The following is a 17,217-nucleotide window of genomic DNA, read 5'->3' on the forward strand; positions in this document are numbered from 1 at the left end:
GTTTATTGGAGAGCCATGTCATCTGCTGGTGTTGATCCACTGTGTTTTATTAAGACCAAAATCAGTGCAGAATTTTCCCAAAAAATCTTACAGCACTTCATGATTCCCTCTGCTTTCACTTTCCAGCAGGACTTGGCACACTGCCCACACCGCCAAAATTGGTCTTACATAATATTAAAATTTACTGAGACACTGATTTTTGGGTTTTCATTGTATGTAAGCCATAATTATCAACAATTAAAGAAATAAACCCTTAAAATAGATCACTCTGTGTGTAATTTAAATTACATCCATATAATTTTAGTTTCGCATTTTAACTGAAGTGACTTTTTAATGATACTGATTTTTGCACTGATGCATTGGTATGTAAATCTGTAGATCTGTATCAGCAAAGAATGGAAATTACAGTAGCTGAATGAATTCATTAAAAGGGCTGTCCACAAATTCTTAAATTAGAATTAGACTATCATGAAAGCTTTGCCCACAACGAAATTCAATGAGCCACTCAAGTTGCTGTAGTAACCAACACTTAATATTTAACAAAATCTAAATAAATTTGCACAAATTAAAGTTATATATAGCTCCTATAGTTTAGAACTGTATATATGTCTGTTCTGATTAAAAAAAAAAAAAGATTAAAAATTATTATATAAGATAAAGAAAAAAAAGATTATTTTTTTTAAATAGGAGCTGGTCACTTTACAAGTCAAAGTAATTTGAGGTACATGTGATTAAATGTATAGTTTTAAACAGGCAGCCATATACTCTAGTTACTTTAGTTTACTAATCCTTAGCAAAACATGCAGTGATGAAGTGCTTAAGCAACAAGAGGTGTTATGCAGCCTTATAGCAGCAGGAATAAACAAAACGTTTTTAACCTCTCAGTTCTACATTGCATCTGTTACTTTAAGCTACACTTGTTATGTAGCTTTAGTGAAAACCTTAAAGTAAACCTCCCACACCACTGATCCCACATCCCTGATGTAATGTGTTTAGGAGAAGAGGAAAACAGTCTCCATGTTTGGCCAAACCTTTGCTTTTAACCTTTGCAAAACTGCTGTAAAACTCCTGCAGGCTATTTTCTCCTCTTGCACCAGACTGCAGTTGTGTAATGCATTGTATTTGTGCTGCTGATGCTGAAACACACAATGCTCCACTGACTGCATAGACTGCATTCTCTCCAGCCACTAGAGAGCAGTGAAGAGCTACAATTCTCATGCTGAACCACTAAATACTTTTGCCTCAGGGAACAGATTTAAAACCTTTTACTTTATACAGCTTACTGTTCAGAGCCTCGGAAGATCCCCCAGAACTCACCTGTACTCTCCCTTGTTGTTGGAAACCCTTTCAGGAGCACAGTACTTGGCAGAGCTCTCCAGAACCACGATGTGGACGGTGCGGGTGTTGTTGCCTCGGCTGGTCCTCACACGGCACTCCCAGTCCCCTGTGAAGCCTGGCTGAATGTTGGAGATGGTCAAGGCACTGTGAGGAGAAAAGACCAGATTGTTTTCACATTACAAACCTTTCATGAATTAACCAAATTACATTTCTGTTTATTGTATTTTTCACACTAAAAGGAGCACTTTAAATACTTTAATTTTCCCCAAAATAGTCAGTGTGCCTTAAAATGCGCCTTATGTATGAATTTTAGCAGTCAGGTTGTAAGGAGCAGTAAAGCTACTCTGATGAAGTACAGCATTATAGAAGAGTTTCAGTTTAGTTCTCCAGCAGCATTAGCATTAGCCGCTAACAACGCTAAGCGCTAGCTCCTTCCCCATCCATAGCTTCTCCATCCCCATCCAATTCTGGGCGGCACAGTGGCTTAGTGGTTAGCACGTCCGCCTCCCAGCACTGGGGGCTTGGGTTCAAGTCCCTATCTGGGTGGAGTTTCCATGTTCTCCCTGTGTCTGCGTGGGTTTCCTCCCACAGTCCAAAAACATGGAGATCAGGTAAATTGGATACTCTAAATTTTCCAGAAAAATTGATTACTCTAAATGGATCTGGTGTGTATGTGTAAAGTGTGTGGTATGTATGTAGGTTTGTGTGTGTAAGTGTATGTGTAAATGTGTGTGTATGACTGTGCCCAGATATGGATTGGCACTCTGTCCTGGGTAATTGCTGTAGTGCCCGATCGTTTCCGGTTGAGAGTACGCTGTGCGCTATTGGCTGCCGCTTCTCACCGGTGTGTGGATGAGTGTTAATGTGTAATGTGCTTGTGTGTAAAGCGTCCTTGGGTTTCTAGAAAGGCTCTATATAAGTTGAAATTCATTCATTCAAATATTAACAAACATAATATGGCTTATTATAGGACACTACAGAGTGCCTTTTCCCTGTAAATAATAATACGACCACAAGAAAATTATAGGGCAAATTTATCACATAATCCTTGTAGTTTTAAAATTACCCCTGTCTACGTAATATCTACGATCTACTGATTGACAATGAACTCACCACTACTTCTTAGTCTGGGAAAAAATGAGTGCAGCTATTCCAAGTGACAAACAAAGTTTGAGTAGCCTAAATGAAACTATTAAAATAATTTATTTACATTTTTGTCCAAATTATTCAGCTCTACTGCACACCAGAATAAAAAAAAGGAAAAAAAAGATCTGTCTAGAGTTTTTGAGATAATCCGACCTGACATCTAGACAATTTGTACTAATGTTACACCTCATGAGTGTCAAATTGCGTACATTACTAAAGCACTGTGTATATATTTTTTCTGTGTATGGAGACAATACCTGGCAATGAGGGAGCAGTTCTGCACCATGCTCTTCTCTATGTAGATGCCCTGAGTAGCATCAGGCTCCACCATTTTTCCATCCTGGTACCAGAGCACCTGCATATCCTCATCCACAAAGGAGGCCATGCACTGGAAGGGCAGGCTGTCCCCCTGGAAGACGATCTGATGCTGGGATGGAGTCATCTGGAAAGAAGGAAGCTCCAGGGGTGCATCTGAAGTAAAACAGAGAAGATAAGAGCTGTAAGTTTCACAGTTCATTGATTTACTGACTGTGTGATAACGGCCTTTGTGATATTAATATCTCAGTCGTTCTTTAACCAATTAATTAATGTTTTAATGCTGCATGCTTGGAGTCTTTTAATGGTGTTTTGAGGAGTCACCAGTATAAAAATGATGCATAATTTTCTTTCTATTTATAACAATAATTTAAATTATTTTCTATTTTAACAATGTAAATGAGAGAAGCATTGAAGGGCCCACTCCTCCTCCCCCGGTGGCGCTGCATATCAGAGCACTTGCTGTACACACTGCAGGGAAGAGAGCAAACAGTTTTGGAAAGACAAACGACAGGTTTAAATTCATGTTTATGCTCTGCAGTATGAATTAATTGAAATGAAGCATCCAAAAACTTAGTTCTGCTTTGTATAATTTTTTAACCTCTTCACAATTAAACAAATTGTAGCATTTGTTTATTTACCAAACAACGGGCTGCCTTTTCTGCGTAAATTTTACTCACTTCACCTGAGTAGCCCTGCTGAGGTAAATTCATGACTAGAATAACATTACTTAAGTCAATTTATGATAAGAAGAAAACTACAGAAGTAAATGTATGATTACAATAGCACTACTGAGGTAAATTTATCATTAGAATAGCTACTGAGGTAACCATTACTAAAATTGTACTGGTTTGGTGTCTGTTATTTGTTTGGTAAATGTTTTTTTTTTTTTTTTAACTTTCGTATCATTGTTGCCTTTATTATTTTGGTGCATCTCAATAATTAATATATATATAATTTAATATATTGTGCAGAACATTACAAGCCCAAAACGTAATAATGTTTAAGTCTCTGTTTTACCCCTTGTGTTTTCATTATATTTAAGCTAGAGCTATTATGCAATTTCTACCCTTTTGCAGTATGAAAAAAATAAAATAAAATAAATCATCGTTTTCTTCCTGTTTATTTCTCATTTAGGTAAGGTATGCCAAAGCCCAAAGGTTAGAGAGCAGAAGTGTGTTTGAAAGCAGGTCTAACTCCACAACAGCTGAACCAGCCACCACCAATAACCGTTAGCATTGAACATCAAAGTCGTCATGGAGCCGTTTCCCCAGACATATTAAAGCAAGCTTTGAACTAAATCAAGCAGTGTGAACAGTGATTCTTCACTGAAAAGTCTAGAACTGGGCTTAATCCGAGTCTGGGAAAGCAGCCAGACAAAGTGCTCATTGTGCCAGACTGCCTTACTCTCTTATCAGTCTAAACTATTGCACAACCTCTGCAAAATATGAGGACGAGGAAAAAAAAGAACGGTGTTCAGTGCCAGACTTGTGTGCTTATCTTACATCTATCCGAGCAGTCAGCAGTGAGTATAGTGTAAGAGTCGGGTTCTGTTACAGGTTAAGAACAGCAATTTGTGTTTATTAAAATACTGTAGTGAAAACTAGTTTAGAGACTCAAATGCATGTAATTATTTGGTCATAAAGTAAAGGTATACACATAAACAAGCAATGTGCTCATTTTACATAAACTGGGACATTTCTGACAGATCTAGTGTTTCGCAAAAAAATCTATGTAGTGTGTTTAGTGGACTTCTAGTTTAGTGGAAGTATGCTTACATGATAAATGACACGGGACATCCACTAGTATTGTGTTCTATGGTTTTTGCTATATCCCATAGATTTCTATCAGAGTCACTGTTTGCATGGACAGTTGTAACCAGATGCTGCCGGTCACAGTCATTACCACCCACATAAAGTTTTTCAAAAGCAGTGTGTAAGACTGGTGGAGGAGAACATGACAAGATGCATGAAAACTGATTAAAAACCAGGGTTATATACCAAGTATTAATTTCTGAACTCTTAAAATGTATGAATATAATCTTGATTTCTTGAGAAGGGTAATGCTGCAGGCCGGAGCACCAGTGCATATAGGCAGGACTAACTACAGTAGCACATAAATGTGTTTAAACTGTTAATGTAGTATTGTGTAAAATACTTATACACATTCAGCTTCACCGCTGTTCAGAAGTTTAAATCGCGCTACGTTTAACCAGTAGCACCGCAGTTTCCGCCTTCTTTTAACAGATCTGTTAAGGTGATTGGCTGCAGTAAAGAATGATGGACAGCTTGGTCTGTCTGAGGATTGGCTTAATAAAAAGTGATTGACAACAAAAGTGTAGTATCTGATTGGCTGCAGTCGACAATGATTGACACATGCTCCGCCCTTTAGCCACGCCCACTTGGGCTCCGGCCTGCAGCATTACATAGATGTATTTCTTCGCATTATTTAAGGTCTGAAAGATCTGAATCTTTTTTGTTATTTCAGCCATTTCTTGTTGTATGCACATAAATGTTCTAGATGACAATATTTGTATTTGGAATTTGGGAGAAATGTTGTCTATAGTTTATAGAATAAAACAACATCATTTTACTCAAATATATACCTATAAATAACAAAATCAGAAAACCTGATTCAGAAACTTAAGTGGTCTCAATTTTTTCCAGAGCTGTAGTAATAATGCACAACTACTTCACTGTACTTAAGTACTAAATGCTGTATCTGTATCTACTGAAGTAGTAGTTTTTCTCCTACTTCCACTTTTACTTCACTACATATTTTAGAATTGTTTAATACTCCTTTTACTCTGATACATTTTTGTGTGCTGCATCATTACTTGTTACAATTATAAAAATGTCGGGAGTCATTCAAAACCCACATTATCACTAAAGCCAGAGCAGTAGATGCTCTGCACTGCACTGGGTTTGATGAAGCTCCTTATCTTTGAGTGAATCAAGAGATCAACCTGAACTTATTAGAAGACCTCTCTGCTCCACTTCAACTTCTACTGAAGTCACATTTGTACTTTTCTTGAGTCTCTGTCTCTAATACTTTATACATGTCTCTTCAAAGACTGAATTTTGTCCCCAGGTTTGGAACTCATGGTTGCAGATCCTTACCACAGGTTAGAGTTTCAGGCTTGATGGATGTTACGAGCAGACCCTGCAGAGAGCGAGGGTAGGAGCAGTGTGTGTCCTTCACGCCTACACTCTTCTCTTTGATCCAGCGCAGCAGCCATTGCAGATTACAGTCACACAGCAGATAGGGGCTCTGAAACTCCCTAAGAAAAACACACACAGTGCATAAGTCAATATAGTGTAAACAACAAAATGCAATTAATATACTTATTTTCTTCAATAACTCCTCTAATATATACCAATTAATCAGCCACCACATTAATACCATCTCTTTGTTTTAAACAGCTCAGCATCACTACTAAACTATGAACAGTCCACTAACCAGACAAATACAGCCAAGAGCATCCCGTGAGCTTTTTTGAATACTGCAAAAAACTAAATCTTAGTAAGTGAAATGATTTAATTTCAAGGCAATAAATCATTTGTGTTTCTATAAATAGGAATTTGACTTACAAAGATTATTTTGTTAAGTTTAGAAATAATGATATTAAATCAGTCTTACCTAGAATTCTCACCTTATTTTAAGTCATTTGAACTCAAAATAAGTCTTGTGTTTAGATTTAAAGCAAAAAATAAGTGACTTTTGCTTGATTTAGAAGTCACTTCACTCATTTTGAGACTTTGCGATTGCTTAATTAAATTTTTAGATTTTTTTTTATTTAATTAAATTTAATTTGCTAAATATAAGGATAGGATATCTACTAATAAAATTAATACAAAGTGTCCCTATATGGAGAAGTGGAGCTGATGAAATTAATAATGTGCATAAGTAAGGAGACGGAGTTCATGTCAGATCAAACTGGTGCCAACTTATTCATTTAAAACTAATTATATTACTGATTATAGTGATTCTAGTGATTCTGCAAATCAGAAGGCCAAATCCCCATATCTACTCAATATATTGTTATATGGTTATTAGGAATTTTTGTAGATGCTGGCCAAGACCAGTACTGCATATCCATAAAATTAGGTAATATCACCAGTATAGAAACAAAAAAAAGAGATCTGTACTGGTACCCTGAATTTTAAATGATTTTAACCTCCAGTTTACTCACAGTGTTTTCAGAGATACGAGGCTGTCAAAGGTCCCTTGAGACAGAGATGAAAACATGTTGCCTGAAAGATTGCTGGAAAAAAAAAGAAAACAGATTAAATGCTAGCTAGTGTAGAGGAGAATGCATGCTAAGAGCATATAACGTGGAAACACAATACCTTCTAGTCCAACAAGAAGAGCAGAATGATATAGTGGTTACGGACATTACATTTCTCAACAGGTCAGTTTTTTTAAATCATAAAAAAGATTTTTTTGTGTAAACAATTGTTCAAACAGTATGAATGTTGCCTATACACATATAAAGTGATTTTAGGGGTTTCATCCAGAGGAATTGTCTATGGCCTTACAAAATGGCATGGGTTGTGATAATTTATCCTAACATAAATTTAACTTGGTTAAAATGAGTAACTTAGTACATTTTCACACCAGCACTATTTGGTCTGGTTTAAACGGACTCTGGTTAGTTTGTACTCTCTGTGTGGTTTGTTTTAGCAGGTGTAAAAAAAAAAAAAAACAGTTTCAAACAAACGGTTAGTATGTGGTGAGAACAAAATCTGGCTGCGATCCAACCCAACTACCAAATATACCATTATTTAAGCTAAATGGCTGTTCAGGTACAGTTTAACTTGATATATTAGCCAGTTAATTGCCACAGCTATTAACACTGTCTTTGTTGCTGCTCCATACTAAGCAGTTTTGTATGTGCAACTCTGTTTAATACGCAGATATATACACTGTACATCCCATCCCACAGAACCTTCTAGCTATATTTACTTTATTGCTCACGCGCTAGACAGCTTTGAACCAATCAGAGGAGTTGTGGTTGTTTTGGTTTTCGCCTGTGTGAAAACAAATCAAATCGAGGGAAAAAGCTTCAAGTAAATGAACTCGTCAACTAAATTGGACTATTGAAATAAACAACAACAGGTGTGAAAATGTAAAGTTACTGTACATTTTTATTTTATATCACAGTTGCCATCTTATCTGTACTTAACAGGCATGGTCAAATTTAACTGATACAATTTAAGCAAAGCATAACAGCAATTAAAATATCAGGACACAGATATTGGAATTTATTACAGTTATTTCTGGTCGCAACACATGATATTTTGTCACTTTAAATTAAACATTTATCTTAAAAATAAGTAAATGTTTTGTGAAATGTTAGTGAGTACATATTTAAGAGCAGTACTACATACTATACATATGTAATGCAGACAAATAAAAAGGTAGCTTGCTCAGAGTAACTGACTTGTTCACATCTTGCCTAGCTGATGCAGCATCTTGCCAGACTACACTTCATTATGCGACTCATATTTGTTGGATTTATTTTCACAGGCACACACTCCACAGCTTCATTCCTCTGTCATTTGGGAGTCTTAATGAAGTTGGCAGGCACAGCTTTACCCTCACCTTCATGAGGACACACTAATATGAGTGCTGCTGTTGCTGCACCCACGGGATGCAAAGGCTAACACGCTAATCTTACAACACCTGTTACATTTTAGCTCTCAGTGAAGGACAATTAAGCCCATCATTTCTAGCCAAATGCCTACAATGACACTGATGTCCTTGTCATTAAACCCTGAATGGAGCTATTAAAAACAACCCTAATACATTTTCCTACTATATGAAAATTTATGTTCCTAGAATAGAGCTCATCAGTTTTACTGACAGCCTTCAAGAAAATATATAAATATATATGATGAGATCAAAATAAGCAGATTAACTTACAGTTTGACAAGATTTGTAAGGCCTTTGAATATATCCACATTGAGGCAGCCGATGCGGTTATTGGACAAATCCCTGAAAAACAAACAAAAATAAAATATATACAAATATACTTTTAATATACAAATATATATTCATCTAGATTGGCATATGTTAAGGGATGAGACTCTATATTATGCAGCAAGTGAACAGTCAGTTCTGGAAAGTGGGTTAAAAAAAAATCACAAGATAACTCCTTACAACTTGTACACCAACAGGCCAAAAGTCATGGGATAGCACGGGATAATATCTAATCAAATAATTAAGTGTTGCCTTAAAATGTGTGGGTGGTATTTTAAACTTGAATTTTCTCCAAGAGGTTTTCTGTAGTTTCTCTAGCACTTGCATTTTCATTTGCACAACTTTCACTAGTCCCTTACAGACTTTAATACATAAAAACTAAACTCAACTACTGTTGACATAAAAACTAACTGTGCAGAAATGACCTCAGAAAACCTGATCAAGCCTATGTTATTGTACTAAGATATTTGTAGATATCCAATATATCTATGCCAGCTTCAGGTGCCAAAAGGCTACTAGCACCTCATAATATTACTAATGGATTACAAGGTGCACTATTAATAAACATCTATTTTCATACATAAGGTGCACCGGATTATAAGGTTCATTCTGCAACTCTAGTAAGGAACAGGGGTGTCAAAAAAATCGTCAAAGTCAAATGAGCACTGGATGTTAATCTTCACAGATTTCTCTCCTGAAAACTGTTTTGGAGGAGTAAAGCGCTTCTGTTTATTTACAGTAAGCTTACATTTGCAAAATTTCCACTAAGGCTAGCCGTGGTTAGCGGCTGATGCCGCCCGAAAGTGCTACACAGAGTAACCCTGAGTGTTCCTGTAAGCTAGGGTGATATATTAGCTAGAGTTTTTTTCCCACGTAGCTTGATTTAACACGGTAATCGCGCAGGATACAGGCCAATAATACTTACCTCTGAGCGGCGAAAGAACCATCGCTGCAGTTAGCGGCTAATGCTAATTCTAATGCTCCAGCAGTGTTAGCCAGGGTTAGAAACAGGCTACAGGCCGATAACACTCATCTCTGAACAGCAAAAGAGCTAGTGCTTAGCATGGTTAGCGGCTAATGCTAATACTACTACAGCCATGGTGCTGGAGACACTAAACTGAAACATAACTGCATAACGCTGTACTTTAGCGGAGTGGCTTAACTGCTTTGTACAAACCAACTGGTAAAATTCATAAATAAGCCACACTGTAGATGTTTGGGATAATTTAAGGATTCTAAGTGCGCCTTATAGTGGGAAAAATACAGTCATTTCAATCAGTAAACGATTGCATCTGCTGCCAATGCAAAGAAAACAAGGTGGCTAAACTCATATATTCCATTAGGCAGGTTTATGTTAAAGTCCTCTTTCATCTAACAATGACAACTAAAACATGTCTGCTGGGCTAGGTGTTTAACTCCTCAAGCCAACATGACACGTTAATGTCAGGCTGGATTTAGTATGCCCTGCAGACAGAGACTCTAAGTCAAGAGAGCAGCCAGAACCACATGTTAGGTTCTTGTTCAGCTCAAGTCTGCCTGTTGACTGAAGGAACAGTAGTTCTATTTTACTGTTGTGGGTTTTAAGGAACAGCTGGGGAATTTATAGCGAGGAAATTCCACTCTGAGTGGAGCTGGAGGGCAGGCTGTAAGCTTCAAATGCATTTTATCACTGAATTGGGATGAGTCGTTTAACTTTAGACTCACACTTCTTATGATAAAAGGTGCCAACAAGGATTCTTTGGCAAAATGTTGTAGAAAAAATGCTTTTGATTCTCCAAAGCTGGGATGTATTGCAAGTTGGAATGGAACACAAATCTGGAACATCCAGGTTCTTGCCCCTGACTACTGGTTTAAGATCTACTGCTTGAAAGTACAATTTAGTGGCCCAGTTTTTAATAAAAAAAAACTTTAAATAAACTTGTGTAAATGCAAAGAAAGTTGTATTTTAATTGGGGCTGCACAATATTGTACACAATAATTAATTTAATAATTAAGACAAAAAGCTAAATTTGCACTCTTCTTATTTTTTCAGTGACATATCTACCAGAGGCAGATCCCATCTGATCTGATATAATTTGTTTTTAGTTCATTCTTGGACACAGCAATCATGAATAATATCATGAACATGTTGGATCAGTGCCTTTTGGTGCAATACCAAAAGTAGAATATCAGTTTTCTTCCAATATTGTACAGTTCACTCATCCAAGCCAGAAAGCACGCCTTGTGTTCCAAAAAGGGTATTTTTGCACTAATTATATACTTGGCGATATAACAAAACATATATATATATATATATATATATATATATATATATATATATATTTTTTTTTTTTTTTTTTTTTTTTTAAGAAAAATTCAAGAACCCACTATTGCAACACAATAAATATTACATTTTATTTGGCAATATTATTGCAAACGATAAATGTTACACTTCTGAGATTTTCCACCCACTTGAAACAGAAGGCAATAGTCCAACTCGTCAGGACAATAATAATGCACTTCCTATATCCAGGATTAAATTAAAATAAATTATACTGGACTGATAGAACAGTGTGAGTTTTCCTTTTGCTACAAACAGCAAAATAATCTTTTTGCCAAAACAATATTGTTGCCGATATTATTGTGTACGGTACAATACAACATGACACATCCTTGTTGTCATTGTTGATTTGCTGGAATTGGATGCACCCCTTCACTATATGGACTATATGATCCCAATCAATCCCAATTTGTCTGCTGAGAATTTTTTTTATTCTTATTCTGTTTGTGATACTTTTCTTGTTTGACTACTCCAGCAGGCTCTGGGAACATCAAGCAAGAAAAAAATAGAATTAACACACAAATTACTACAAACTCACTGAGAATCTTAATACACCAAGTATTTTAATACTTGATAATAATCAATTCATTTGATTAGTAGTCTCAGTCCTGCATATATTTTAATAAGTTTATACTGACAGCACAAAAAACAATCTATGTAATTATTCCTGACTGTGGGTTCACAATCTTTCCATTTAAAAACTTGAGCTCCTGCTACTTAGTAATCGGTACACATTTGGGAGGAACTCCTTCACTATATGATCAAAACTGTTAGGAAACCTGTTCATATTTGCTTCTTCCAGAAGCAGAAAGGGTATAAATACCAGAAAGGGTATTTAAAAAGATATGTTCTCTGGAGAGCTTTTGTTTCCATCCTCCTCTGTCTCTCTGTTGCTCTCGGCGTGACTTTCAATTCTGCCCGTCCTTGGACTCCCTATCTCTTTATAAGGTCCAATTCCCTAGCTAGGCAGTGGTAGTGTATTGGACCGCAACCCTGACGACATGAGTTCGATTCCCCGTAAGGAGCTGTGTGTTTAATTTTTCCTTTCTTCTTGGGTTTACCACCTTTAAGATCAACTGTTCTGCAATTGGGTTCAACAACCTCCTGGGCTGGAGAGCTACTAGTCTGTAGCACTCCATCCCATTACACTTCATTTTCCTTTCATTTTTTTGTGGCCTGCCATGTAATGGCTTGAAAAATATCTGGCCTGTGGCCAAACTTAATTGCAGACCCCTGCTGTGAGGTATCACACATTTGTTTAATCCCCTGTACAAGTGCTCAGGAGTCCATTCTATGAACATTATAGTTATACATCTTTAAAAAGCAACAAATAGTTATAATGACATGCCAATCCTCACCCTTTAACAACTTCATAATAGTGCACTTCTTGGAGTGGCTTAGGACTTAAGTCGAAAAAAAGGAACAAGGCCTCAAAGTGCCTCAACTGGGCCTCACTACCAAGGGCACTTACTGTCTTTCACTCAGTCTTTCCTTTGCTTCTTCATTCTTTCATTATCTTCTCATCTCTTTTCTCTATTCCTTTCTCACTCATCCCTCATCCCAACCAATCTTTTCATCTCCCCCCTCCAAACTGCTTCTTTAAACACCCCTGTCTATCCATCCCTGTCTTTCCCCCTCCATCTCCACTTCCATGAGGAGAAAAGCAGAGGGAGCAGGAGCTGAAGCCAGTGGCTTGTCTCGGAGTGTAATGGCAGAAATGTAATTAGGCACTTTAAGGAAAAGCAGCAGCAGATGGGAGAAATTAAAGAGCTAAGCAGAGCTGGAAAACAGCGGCTCTTTTGTTAGCTTAGTTCCCTACTGACAGAGTTCAGGCAACCGGTGTGCTTTTCATGTCATCCTGTCCCAAAATCAAACAAGACAGTGAGCGTCTCACAGTCAGCTCTGTTTGTTGTTCTTCATAGTTAGACATTGGCTTAAATCACTAGCTTTTAATAACAGATCAGTTTTCTCAGAATTGATCAAATAATTACTACTATCAATTAATCACGACAATATTCTGTTAATAATTATGATTAAACCGCAAGCAAATTGACAGACAATAAAAGACAATAAAACTTGTCAATAAATGATAAATAAACTGTCAAGAGCAACGCTGCGGTTACAAATAACACAGAACTCACTGAAAATGAAGGGATTAAGCCAGGAAAGACAGAAAATATGCTAAACACTTAAAATCTAAAAAGGGTGTAAGTGCATTATTCATGCATTTAAGGTGGAACAGGAAATTCACTAAATGTGAGTGAGATATAAATGTACTTAAAATTAGACATCTTGTTTAACTACTCTAGCAGGCACTGGTAACAAAAAAAAATCTTGTTTTGGAACTCCAGGTCTAGCTGCCACAATTAAGGTGGAATTTAAAGTGAAACTAAAAACTTGTGAGGAAAATGCTAATGCTAACTTGTTTGCTAAACCTAAATGAGAGATAAATTTACTAAAAATGAGGCGTATCTTGTTTAACTACTCTAGCAGGCTTTAGGAACATTAGGGCGAGAAAAAAATAGAATTAACACTAAATTACTATAAACTTACCATGATTCTCCTTTACCCATGACTCCAACATGCTTCCAGCTTAACACTGCTTTACTGCCCAATATAAGAGAGTAGTAAATGTACTTGTGTACAATAACATAGACCCAACTAATCTATTATTAATATAGCTGCTAACTATTTAAATCATTGATTTTAATCTATTTATTTGATTACTAGTTGCAGCCCTACATATATTTTAACGGGTTTAAACTGACTGTGGGTTCGAAATCATTCACTGTTATCTCCATTCTGAATGTGTAGTGTAATAAGGGAGATTTTCGTTTTGCGTTTATTCTCTCTTTAACGGAAGGCCTGCAGTCGTCCTCACTCGGAGAAGCTGCATATTTCTTCGTTCACTGAGCCAAAGAGTCGTTTATATTGGCAAGAAACGAGACATGCTAACACAGTCTCTAAGCACACAAGCCCTCGCCATATGTGTAAAATATACAGTATGTGTACATTCACAGTCTCACCACACATACACTCCACTCACCCCACACTGCTACCACACACACACAGCAGACAAAATGTCTACTGCACTCTGCAAAATGTGCCTCAAGGTGCGAGTTTCAAGAAAAACATTCAAGAAAATGTGTAAAAAGATAAACATACACCCCCCCCCACGCACACACACACACTTAATCAAAAATATGCAAAGAACCGAGCTATCCAGTGCTTTCTAAAACCTGCCACAGACAAGGTGATTCATAAAACTAATTTAAAAAATTAAAAAATACAGCATATTACTTCAAAGCCTGTGAAAACTAATCTTCAACAGTGATATTAATGCAAAGATACGGCAGCTAAATATTCTGTAGTTAAATTACTTACAGTCTTTTAAGAGCAGTAAGTCCAAGGAAGGCTCCCGGCTCAATGCGACTGATGATGTTATTCTTTATATCCCTACAAAAAGAAGAAACAGGAAACATAAGTTTAATCAACAATATTTTACACACAAGTTTATACACACATTCATAATTAAACAACACAAGTTCAAGACATAAGATCTATGATAATAAATGAAAAAGAATACACTCTACTAATATTCTTTGTTTGTGTTTTTTAACTGATATTTGATAATACTGTATTCTGAAAGAGTATAATGTTTGTGATACTGAGCTACTGCATTCAAATAACTGCACTTTTATCCTTATCTATCAAGTGCCTATTTATTATATTGTATTACATTAACACCAAGTAGTGCTTGGCAATATATTTTATTGAACAATGTTGTCCATACTTTGGCACAAATTGCTTAAATTGCTCATCTGGTGGAGTCAGGTGACTACACACAAAGAAGTACGGTATGTTTTTAAAATGGCATAAGAACACACAGAAGAAAAAAACTACTGTATAAGAAAAACCCATATAAGCAGGATTTGGTCTGTTAAGAGTTTCTGATTGTCAGTTTCAAACACATTTTAATTAATTGTCTAGCCATACTATAAGATCATTATTTTAGTTGTTTTATTAATAGACCAAATGATAATACTAATGTGAAAACCTAAACCTAAACTAAGTAGAAAGTGGAGTGTAGTAGAAAATGGACATAAATAAACTAAAGACGTATTCAAACAAGACCAGTCTATCAGAACAGTTTATGCAGAACTTCCTCTGATAAAACCCTGGCACAAGCACAACACAAAATCCTGAATGTTCGCATCCCAGTGTCACATGGTCACAGCCACAACACTTACATCCAAAGGTTGAATGTATCGCTTCTAAATGTGTGGTTAAGAAGACAGAAGTAAGCACCAATAAAAGAATACAACATTGTTCTATTGGAAAGTTGTCAACAGTGCCCTGAAAACGATATGTTTGGAAAAAAAAATGCCTTGCATGGTTTGAAACACACGAAAGGCATGTACTGATTCTCTTAATTAATCATGGGTGTGTTTTTGGAGTAAAAAATAAACCACTCAGCACTTGCCTTTTTTTTCCCTTTAAGATCCAGGTGTGCTCTGACTTTGACGGATTGCTATTTTAACAGCTCAGCACTTCTGTACTTTTCACCAGAGCAAACTGACCTGCTTGTTCATGTTGCGAATATGTGTGAGCAGGTCATTTATGAGAACAGCAATGTTATTTTATTTAGTATTCTGTTATATGACAATGTGAAAGTTGGGTTTGTGCACTGCTGCGTGCGTGTGTGCGTGTGTGTGTGTGTGTGTGTGTGTGTGTGTGTGTGTGTGTGTGTGTGTGTGTGTGTAACGAGTGGAGGTTTACACACGGCACACACCTTTAAAGCTAAGATAAGTTTGGATGTCTGACTGTTGTCAGGGTTTAAAACAGTCAGTGGCACACCTGGGTTTGCTGCTGCCAAGATAGCAATACACCAGAAATGTACCTAAAAACACACCGCACTTTCAGACCACCTCGGCAATCAGCATAGATATATTCGCAAACTCAGTTGCTACTAAACAGCGCAGACACAAGGTGTAAAATAGATTTGTTGGCGGGGTGTACAACAGCAATGAGAAACAGGGTGTAAAAAAGGGTCCCATTGGGTTTTATTTCAGCTTATTTACAACAATTTAATAATCCTTTTTACAGTGCTTTTTTGTTAAGTTTTTATAGTTGAGCTCTTGTAAAAAGAAATATGACTCCATATAAATGATATTCTGCTCAAAATGTGATTAAAAAGTTACAAATAAAAATGGAGCATACTCAGGTAATTTTTACAGCACTGACACTTTCCAATGTCACTTCCTTTTTTTATTTTAGCATTTTAGCAACTAAAAACCTCTAGAAACACAAACTTGAATATTTCCAATACAATTTAAGTTAATATTGCCACAAACAGGCTGACAGTCCATAATTCAGGTTTTAATGGTCCCCTGGGAGCAATCATACAACTTAACATGCATTGGTGCCATGACCTGCTAGAGCGGCACACAAAAGACAACACGCTGCATCCCTCTAAGATCAAAGGCCACCGTCACTGATATTGCAGCCCACACCTGCGCTAGTCAGCTAGCAGCTAGTTCCTGCTCCAAGCCCTCAACACACCCTGCCTTCTCAATACCTCAAAGGCCAAAGGGCTTTTGAAGTGGTGTGTCTGTGGTTGAAGTGCAGCACTGAGAGAAGGCTGGCGCACTCGGCAGGAATGGTTTTGATGTGCTGAGGGGAAAGAACCCTTATTTTGGAAAAGCTGAAGGACTTTCATCATGATGAAGGAAGAGGCGATGTGGAAAGAGGATTAGTATAGAATATGAAGCTGCTTATTTTCAGGTTTTAGCCAATGCTTCCATTTTCCATTTTAGAAGACATTAAGACAAATGAGTGAATCAGTTTTTGTACGCATCACTGACTTAACACGAGCACTAATTCTGGGTTCTATCACAACACACAATCTCAGACATGTATGTGTACAAGTTCTATGGAGGAAAACATTCCTCCATTTAAAATCCCACCCACCCTTCCCCAACCCCTACAGGTTCTATCTGGGCCCATCCGGCCCACCCCGTTAACTATCTTTATGAGCTCGAGCTCCATTTAAACCCAACATGTTTTAGGAAGTAGAGTGAAAAAATGAGCTTTTTACAATTTGTATGAACAAGAGA

The 17,217-nt window shown here is 36.9% G+C and overlaps 1 protein-coding gene across 1 annotated transcript in view; it reads right to left on the bottom strand.

Moving 5' to 3' along the window:
- Positions 1–17,217, bottom strand: part of LOC103037002 (adhesion G protein-coupled receptor A3) — a 51,965-nt gene that overhangs the window by 12,067 nt on the left and 22,681 nt on the right. The window contains exons 3-8 of the mRNA XM_007255175.4: positions 14,486–14,557; positions 8,725–8,796; positions 6,992–7,063; positions 5,919–6,079; positions 2,742–2,955; positions 1,318–1,482 (exon numbers count right to left, since the gene is read on the bottom strand). Of these exons, the coding sequence (XP_007255237.3) occupies positions 1,318–1,482; positions 2,742–2,955; positions 5,919–6,079; positions 6,992–7,063; positions 8,725–8,796; positions 14,486–14,557 (756 nt within the window). The remainder of the gene's footprint in view (positions 1–1,317; positions 1,483–2,741; positions 2,956–5,918; positions 6,080–6,991; positions 7,064–8,724; positions 8,797–14,485; positions 14,558–17,217) is intronic.

This window comes from Astyanax mexicanus, chromosome 8 (genome assembly GCF_023375975.1).
Source record: "Astyanax mexicanus isolate ESR-SI-001 chromosome 8, AstMex3_surface, whole genome shotgun sequence".
Lineage (NCBI taxonomy): Eukaryota > Metazoa > Chordata > Actinopteri > Characiformes > Acestrorhamphidae > Astyanax > Astyanax mexicanus.